The following is a 9,359-nucleotide window of genomic DNA, read 5'->3' as shown; positions in this document are numbered from 1 at the left end:
TTTTTTTTTTTTTTTTTTTTTTTTGTATTTTTAGTAGAGACAGGGTTTCACCATGTTGGCCAGCGGGCTGGTTTTGAACTCCTGGCCTCAAGTGATCCGCCTGCCTCGGCCTCCCAAAGTGACGGGATTACAGGTGTGAGCCACCGTGCCTGGCCAACCCTGCTTTCTTGATCATTTCTTTGAGTAGATCAGCTCAGATTCCACAGGCGTGAGCAGGGAGCTGCTGAAGGAGACGGCAGAGGAGGAAGGGAGAGCAGAGAATGCTCCTCCTGCAACAAACTTTCAATTTTTGGAGGCTTCTCAGCTACTCTAAAAGGGGTGCATTTGCCAGGCCCAAGTCACCCCCAACCTCTCCAGCAGGTCTCTGAGCTCTATGCTCCTCACTGATAACGACGGGGCCAAAATGATTGCCAGAATTTCCCCAGACTCAGGAATTTCTGAGACAGCACAACTGAAATATTCAATTCCACCATCCCCATAAATATAGAAATATTTGTCAGATCTTACATTCTGAAGGCTGGTTCAGGAAATATGGGCCTGATACCATTCACAGCTGCTATTTATTGAACTCTTACTATGTGCCAGGCACAGGGTTAATTTCATGGATCACTGCATCTAACCTTCACAGACTCTCTGTGGAAGGTGCTACTGCTATATTCCCATTTTACAGCTAGGCAAACAGAGGCTGGAAGATGTTAAGAACTTTTCCAAAGTTATGCAGCCAACAGCTGCAGTGCTGACACTGCAGCCTGTCTGACCAGGAAGAGCTATGGAAAACACGTTTCTGATCAATGCTGGTTAACCTTCCAGAGACCACTCAGCCCAGACTTGGGGAGCCCCAAATGAGAGGGCAGGCCCAAACCCTCTGTAATCAAGATCAATAATATTTTAAGGCAATCTTTGTAAAAACAAAAATTAATGCAAAAAATTGATGATGAAAAAATGTCACAATTTTAGAGAGAGGATCCAATCACAGACTCAGGACTGGCAGGGTCAGGAGGGGGAGGGTTCTTTGTGGGGTTTGCCTTTTCTGAGCTGAATTCCAGATTCCTGGAGTAGGTTATGAGCCTAGCTCATCACTTTCCCCTTCTTTTATTTATTTATTTATTTTTTGAGAGGTAGTTTCGCTCTTGTCGCCCAGGCTAAAGTGCAATGGCACGATCTTGGCTCACCACAGCCTCTGCCTCCCGGGTTCAAGTGATTCTCCTGCCTCAGCCTCCTGAATAATAGCTGGGATTACAGGCATGTGCCACCACGCCCAGCTAATTTTTGTATTTTTAGCAGAGACGGGGTTTCTCCATGTTGGCCAGGCTGGTCTCGAACTCCCAACCTCCAGGTGATCTGTCTGCCTCAGCTTCCCAAAGTGCTGGGATTACAGGCATGAGCCACTGCGCCCGGCCACTTTCCCCCTTCTTTAGGCTCTTACAAAGCTGATCTTTCTTGCGTCCTTCCTCCCCTTCAGTTAAATCCCAAATGAGGACTCAAGCAACTGGGCAATAAAGGTTTCCATGCTGAACATCGAGTTTGTCTGGAATCACGGGGATGAGTGAGAGTCGGCTCGCTGGACCCTGCCTCAGCTGCTGCTGCTCCTGAGGGGAGCCCTAGGGAAGCCCAGGGCCCCTGCAGATGGGAACCTCCCTCCACTGGAGTCTGACCCCAAAGTGTGCAGGCCGTTCGGCAGAGGGTGTCCCTGTATTCCTGGGTGGCCAGCTGCTTGGCGTGAATGCTCTCTCTGCATTGCAGGGCCATCGGCCACTTGCCGAAACGACAGCTGGTGCATTTAGATTTTGCTGAGACTCAGAATGCTGAAAGACTCTGCCTGCGCCCAGCAGCCTCTTGGCTTTGCTATCCCTTCCCACTGCCCTTGGCTCCCAGTACCCTGGAAAGTGGCAGGCGCTGCCACCAAGGGGAAAGCTCTTCAGCCCAGCTTACAGCTGAGAGTTCCTGCGCATCCTCGGCACATTTCCTGCCAGGGGTAGGATGAGTTCATTTTTGGGATGGGGACCTAACTGGCTGGAGGTTTAAAAGGCCCCGCTGTTTAGTGGCGGGTTCCTATCGGCCATTGTGAGCTCACCGAGGGGCTTCTTCAAGCAGGAGGACCAAAGATCATTTCAAAGTGAGCATTTCAAATCTACAAAAGGGTTGATATCAGGTCTGAAGCCTGAGTTTCAAGCGCACTTCAAGGGTGACCGATTGTCTTGCTTGCCTAGGACTGCGGGCTTTCCCAGGACACAGGATTTTCAGTGCTCAAACTGGAAGTCCTGGGCAAATGGAGATGAGCTGCTCACTCTTTTTTGACCCCAATCTTTCTGTGTTCTCACAAACTTCCAGTCTCTCATTTTGCACAGTGAGAGAGTTGAGATACGAATAAAACCTGCTTTATTCGTATACAAATAAAACTCAAAAGGGCTAGCGTCGGTAACCCACAGCACCTAGAATCTCCCCATCAGCGCACATCCCACTGCAGACAGGCCTCTGCAGGACCCTTCTTCTCAGTTTGAGCTTTTTTGGGTGAGACCCCTTCGTTCACCTTGGCATTCCTGGGGCTTGGCTAAGAGCAGAAACTCGGGGAAAACTGTGCTGCGTCGAAAATGCCTTGTAAAGAAACCCAGAGCGTTCCTGCTTGTTAATTGGTGCCCTCCTGATTCCGGCCTGCCCTGGTTAGCCCCATGGGAAGGTCCTCTACAGGCTCCGGCAGACAGGCGTGCCCCCGAGGGCGGCTGTCAGGGGGACCACAGGGCAGCACAGGCAGGAGGCCTGGGCACTACCGTGTTCTGAATGAGGTTGGGACAAGGAATCAGACAAAAGGTGAACGCCCCCCCGGGAGGGCCTGGCAGGGAGGTGAGGAAGCAGCGGGTCCCCACCCTGGGGAAGAGAAGGGCTTTAGCTGGGATCTTAACAAACAGGCCAACCTCACCCTCCAGCCACTGGGACTCCAGCACGGACTCCCTCGGCTGCCTGCCTCCCTGACTCTCTCGCAGGCTGTGCATCCCTCAAGGCTCCTTGAGGGGCTGCATTCCTCGGGGGGGGTCAGCCCGATCTCAGCATGCTGAGCTGTCCTCTGGGCCTGGGCATAGCCCAGCTCTGCAGGGTGATACCGGGTGCGCAGTCCGCCCCAAACCTCAGCCCTCCATCCCCCCTCGCCCCTTCACTCTGCAGTCCCAGTCCCAGCCCTGCTTCTCTGCCTCTAGGCTCCTGGACACATAGGGTCCTGGCTTTGGGTGGCCACCCAGGGTCCCAGCTTCAGCCTTAGCTCTCAGAACCTCAGTCTCAGCTGACTTTCTTGGTAAGTGAGGCCTGTGGCTCTAGGACCACTTGGGGCTGGCCAAAGCATGGTGGGGAGGAAAACGACTCAACAGCAGCCTGACTCAGGAAAGCCCCTCACCGGTCCCATCAGTCGGCGCCCAGAGGATCCATTCACGTGTCCTCCAAATCCTTGCTGATCCTTTTTCATTCTCTTGCTGGGACATCTTTTCTGGGGCCCAGGAGTGCTGGGACACAGACATTGTCCCCATCACCAGACAGTCCTAGAACTCTCAGTGGAAGAAATCACTAGTCTCCTGCATTTGGATAGGCTAGACAGAAATTCATGGTCAGAGCACCTAGGCACAGAAAGGGTGAGTAACCTCCCCACGGTCACACAGTAAAGGAATGACCAGCAGCTCCTGAGCCACCTACCTGAACTCTCCTTTCTCCGCCTGGATGACTTCTTCTCTGTCTCATTGGCAGTGCTCCCAAGCACCCCGTAGTCCCCGCCTGGGCCTCCTGTGGTGTCCACCAGGCCCAGGCTGCTGGTCCCCATTTCCTTGGAACCCCCTGCCGGGCTTGAGTTGGGCCTGCGCCGGGCCTCTGAGACAGGGAAGTGCCAGTTGGGGGACTGTGGGAAAGCAGGGTGCTGCTCAGTGAAGATGCGCTCCTCCTGAGGCAGGCTGTGTGGGGTGGCCGCCAGGCAGGAGGCCGAGAAGTCGGGGTATGCTGCCGTCGCTGTCGCCGGGAAGTCTGGTTTCTGGTGGAAGGAGAACGGGGTTGGCGGGTAGTGGGGTAGCCCTGAGGCCCCATTGCCTTCCGAGTGGGGGTTTCGAAGGCAGCCCCAGACAGGGGCTGGGGGCTGGAGGCTCCTCATGCAGCTGCTGGCCACGGGATCCATCTGCTGTCCGCGGCACGCCTCAGTCCTTTCAAAGATTTGACTCTTTATACTTTTTATGTTGTTTTTTTTAAATGCAAAAGAAAAAAAATAGGGAAAAATGTTCAACAGAAAATTTACCCCAGGACTGAAAACAAAAACCGAAACTAAAGTCTCTCTTTAGAGGACACACACATGTGGCCAGATACTCCTATGCGTGTGCACACACCTATGTGGGGCTTCCTCCTGCCCCTCCGACGCACCAGCCTGCCTACTGGGGTCCCCTGTACGTGTATGTGTCGCCAATGACACTAAACATTTTCACTGTCCCAACCCAGACGCACCAGCTGATGAGGAGCTTGCCCTGGAGCCCGAAGCAAATGCCTACAGAGGGCTGGACCAGGGCTGCTGGGACACACTTTTAAATCCTGCGGTGGGGAGAGAGTGACAAATTTCTGAAGTGAAATGTGAGAGAGGAGAGGGAGGGGTTAACCCGCACACACAAGATCCCCTCCAACCAAAACCCTAGCAGGCAACTATTAATCATCAGAAACCTTATATGCACATCTAATGGGATTTGCAGATGGAGACTTTTAAAGAAACATTGTCTGTATTTTTTTTTTATTTTAAGGAAAGAGAGCAGTGTGCGCGCGCAAGCACACACACACACACACACACACACGACCCGTCTTTAATGTCCCTTCCGTAACACTATGAAGTTATTTTTATTGCACTGTTAACAAAATTCCCCAAGTCTTGGATTTAGAAAAAGCCTTAAGTCAGATCCAGGATCCATCAAATGCCAAATTCCAAGGAGTGAAGCGAGGAACAAGTGCAAGAGGCAAGCCTGGTGACTGCGTTTGATTTAAAGGCCCTTCTATTGCTGCCTGTGAAAAAGGAAGGTGGATTAAAAGAAATCCTTTTTGCAAGTCTCAGCGGCCCACTATGGTCTCTAGCATAAAGAAAGGCACACTCTAGAAAAAAAAGGAATTTCTCTCTGCCCAGAGTGGCATTCTCACTTTCTCAGTAACTTAAAAAAACAATCAGATTCTTCCTTCCGCTCTTTAACCTCCAACTTACATGCCAATTAGCCACCCTCTTGTCTAGAGAGCTTTCAAGTCATTTTTCTTCACGGCAATGGCAAGGTTCTTAAATAAGGCCCATGAAGTTCCTTCGAGTCCCCTCCCACCTGCTCCCTGCCCCCTTCACCTCCACCCACCTGCTTCCCTTTCTCAACCTCCAGAGGCAGAGGCTTCTGAGGAATTTGGGGCAGGGAAATAGGAATCAGGGGCTCCTTGTTCCCCAAAGGAGCCTCTTTGGCAAGCAGGCACGTGGGTCTCCGGGCTGGTGCACATCACAGGGCGGCCAGCCCAAGTGCCATCTCGATGCCCAATCAGTTTTTCTTATGGCTGTGCCCTGCTAGTCTCTCAGAGGGTTAATGCAATTTCTTGGAGGATGATGTTCCTAACACCCAGGGGCCAGAACTCCTTCCCCATGGGTGATTTACATGGTCCAGAGCAGCAGGATGGGGGCAGAAACAGGCATGGACCTTAACAGCAGCATCTCTGCTGGCTGCTTCCAAAGACAACCAGGGTTCCCTGAGGAGGGGCCCCTGGGTCTTAGCTCCGCAGCCTGGAGGTGGGGCCCTGGGGGGTAGGTGCAGGAGATGCTCCTAGGAAGAGCAGAAAGGCACCCAGGGATGTGAGATAAAGCCAAGACTTGTCTTTAATCCAGAAACTCCAGTCAGATACACATCCCGGGAGCAAGAACAGCTGTAAAAGATGAGGAGGGGCATGCATATGACAAGACATGCTCTCTTCTGGAACAAGCAGTCAGGGTGTCGTAGCAGTAGAGGGCGCGGAGTCATAGCTGCCAACCAGACCCGTCTCTCTGCCCTCCCCAGTGCTTAGCTGTGGCACACACAATTCTCTGAGCCTCATAACTTTCCTAGGATGGGTAAAGCAAGAATTACATCTCCATTTTGCAGATGACAAAACTGAGGCTCAGATGGATGACTGGGCTGCCCAGACTCACATAGCAAAGAATAGGTGGAACCAGCGCTCGGGCTCAGGGGTCCAGCTGTTCAGTCTGGAGCAGGTCAGATGCAGAGGAAGAGACATGGGGTTTGAGGTTAGACAGGTCTGAGTTCAAACTTCATGTCTGCCACTTCCTGGCGGTGTGCCCTGGAACAAGTCACTTACCTCTCTGAATTTCTGTTTACTCATCTGAGATGACAGTCAGAATGGGATCTGTCTAAGGCACTTTGCACCTTACACATTTTTACCTCCATGAATTCCCACAAAAGCTTTCGGAGGCAAGAGTCATTCTCATTAGCTCTGTTTTTCAGCAGAGGACTCCGATGCAGAGACTGTGTAACCTGCACAAGGTCACATAGCAGGGAAGTAGAGGATGGACCCAGGATTCAAATCCAGGCAGCCCAGCCCACAGACATTTGTAAATTTCAATGAAATCCTTTATGCAAAGGGCAGAGTCAGTAATGGACAAACATAGCTTCCTTCCTAGCGCATTTATTTGTGGTTAACCTCGAAGATCCCAAAGCATAAACCTGGGAATGGGGAATTCTGAGGAAATTCTACAGAAACAGCCTTGTGCGGTCCTGTGGGGGGGCACTCTGTGCTGTAGGGGTTCTGGAAGGAATCCGTGGGAGGCTGGGAGGAAGATCTGGTCTGTCAGCTTCCCTAGGAAAACCTTCCCCTGGGCCAGCCACAGGCTGTAACCGGATTCCTGCTCCGCCTCTGCATCTGGCCCAGGGACCTCATGGCAGGGAGGCCCAGCGCCTGGCCCTTTGCCCCTGGATGGGGTGGACCCTGGGTCATGGTGGGGTGGGTGGGGAGGTCAGGAGGGCCACGGGAGGGGGACGCGGTGGGGTGCTCTGCCCTGAGAACACAGGGCCCGGGCACCCCAGAGCCCCCGGCAGCTGCTGGCGTCTGTCAGCCACCTCGCAGGGCGCGGCCGGGGGCCTCCTGGCCCCTACATCTTCCTGACAGGCCCCTCTTCTGAGACCAGGAAAAAACAACAAGAGTTCCTCCCCTCACGCAACCCATTTGTTAGATGAAGGCCGGGCACCAGCACCTTTCACCTCCTCAAAGTCAGCATTTCCCTGTCAAGGCCCTGCAGGGCCAGAGACAGAGATGGATGGAAGGGGCTGCGTGTAGAAAAAGCCCTGTGGGCCGGGTGCAGTGTCTCACGCCTGTAATCCCAGCACTTTGGGAGGCCGAGGTGGGCGGATCACGAGGTCAAGAGATCGAGACCATCCTGGCCAACATGGTGAAACCCTGTCTCTACTAAAAATACAAAAATTAACTAGGCATGATAGTGCGCGCCTGCAGTCCCAGCCACGCGGGAGGCTAAGGCAGGAGAATCTCTTAAACCCAGGGGGTGGAGGTTGAAGTGAGCCAAGATCGTACCACTGCACTCCAGCCTGGGTGACAGAGCAAGACTCTGCTTCAAAAAAGAAAAGAAAAAGAAAAGCCCTGTGGCTGCACCAGGAGAGCCCTGTTTTCAGGAAGGGAGGGAACCCCGGTCTCTGGTGGTTGTGGGGGAGATTGGGGGGAGGAAGAGGAAAGTGTGAGTCAGGAGGAGGTCCCCCAGGGGCGTGGGGAGCCCCCTGGAGGGCTTGCAGCCTGGCCACATCTGAGCCATCCCAAGGAACTTGTGGAATTTCCCCCATTGTGTGCGGCAGGCAGGCAAGTACTTGGCAGGCAGGCAAGTACTTGGCAGGACGGGTCGGCTTCTGTTCATGGCCACCCCACCCACCTGAGCCTGGAAAGGCAGGGTGTCAGGGAAGGGCCCTGGACCTGGAGGCAGAAGGCACGGGTTCAAGGTGTGACCCTGCCTGTTATGGGCTGTGTGGTCTCAGGCAAATCACAGCCCTTCTCTGAGCCTCATTTTTCTCACTAGCAAAGTGGAGTTGACAGTTCCGGCCTCACCTGGCAGTGAGGAGGATAAATGAACTGCATCTTAGAACAGCTGGCTGTTAGGGTGATGCACGTGAGGAACAGCCACACTTCTTCTGTGCTCAACTAGGCAGTCTGCAGCCATACCACCCTGAATGCGCCTGATCTCATCTGATCTCAGAAGCTAAGCAGGGTTGGGCCTGGCCAGTACTTGGATGGGAAAACTACGCAGAGCCATTGGGCAGGTCACATCGTGATGTAGGTGAAGGTGGCTCATCCTCACCCCCAGTTACCTTCTCCTATGGCAATATAACCCAAGGGTCCAAATCATGGCCTTGGGAATCAGGGGCCTGTGGGTTCAAATCTCAGCTCTATGTTTTTTTTGTTTTGAGACAGAGTCTTGCTCTGTCACCCAGGCTGGAGTGCAGTGGCTTGATCTCTGCTCATGGCAACCTCTGCCTCCTAGGTTCAAGCAATTCTCCCGCCTCAGCCTCCTGAGTAGCTGGAATTGCAGATGCCCACCACCACGCCCGGCTAATTTTTGTATTTTTAGTAGAGATGGGTCTTGCCATGTTGTCCAGGCTGGTTTCCAACTTCCGACCTCAGGTGATCTGCTCGCCTTGGCCTCCTAAAGTGCTGGGATTATAGGCATGAGCCACTGTGCCTGGCCTTAGCTCTGTTATTAATAAGCTAAATGACTTTGAGCGACTTACCTTGTCGTTTGAGCCTCAGTCTCCTCATCTGTAAAATGGGGACAAACTTCTTCCTTCCACATGGGTTTGCTGAGAGACATGAGTGAGGTAGTCTATGAAAGCTCTCGTCGTAGTCTGGCATGGAGGGGTAACAACTGCATGATGATGATGATACCTGAGATTTTTGCCTTAAGGACAACTCCAGAAGGGCCCTGTGAAATATTTATATGCCACCGAACAGGGAACATGATGAAGCCATTAGCCTGAGCTTACCTAGTAGAATGTGTGAATCAGATGAGATGCCTGGTCTCTAGCGAGGCCTTAAGGGATGAACAGAAGACAGGCAGATTTCGGATATGGTGTACATGGCTAGGGACTAGTGTGTTTACCACTGGGTCTGGGATTTATCTGAAATGTACACATGTGTCCTTTGTTTCTCAGAAGACTTTGAGGCAGCAGAGTTACTACTGCCTGCCAAAGCTCTTTTTTTTTTTTTTTTTTTTTTTTTTTGAGACGGAGCCTGACTCTGTTGCTCAGGCTGGAGTGCAATGGCACAATCTTGGCCTCACTGCAACCTCCGCCTCCTGTGTTCAAGCGATTCTCCTGCCTCAGCCTCCTGAGTAGCTG

General features: G+C 52.7%; 1 protein-coding gene across 4 annotated transcripts in view; it reads right to left on the bottom strand.

Moving 5' to 3' along the window:
- The window catches only part of MEOX1 (mesenchyme homeobox 1), a 23,951-nt gene extending 17,329 nt beyond the window's left edge, over positions 1-6,622 (bottom strand). The window contains exons 1-3 of one of the 4 annotated variants that reach the window (XM_032279490.1): positions 6,325-6,622; positions 4,468-4,551; positions 3,679-4,006 (exon numbers count right to left, since the gene is read on the bottom strand). In XM_032279490.1, coding sequence (XP_032135381.1) covers positions 3,679-4,006; positions 4,468-4,551; positions 6,325-6,348 — 436 coding nt within the window. In that variant the 5' untranslated portion in view covers positions 6,349-6,622. Of the gene's footprint in view, positions 1-3,678; positions 4,773-6,324 lie in introns of those variants that run through there. The other 3 variants (XM_032279489.1, XM_032279491.1, XM_032279487.1) reach the window with 3 other exon arrangements.
- Between the last annotated feature and the right edge of the window lie 2,737 nt (positions 6,623-9,359).

This window comes from Sapajus apella, unplaced genomic scaffold (assembly GCF_009761245.1).
Source record: "Sapajus apella isolate SASKATOON/1434 unplaced genomic scaffold, GSC_monkey_1.0 scaffold12, whole genome shotgun sequence".
NCBI lineage: Eukaryota > Metazoa > Chordata > Mammalia > Primates > Cebidae > Sapajus > Sapajus apella.
The sequence above is the reverse complement of the archived record's forward strand: the minus strand, read 5'-3'. Positions and strand labels throughout refer to the sequence as shown.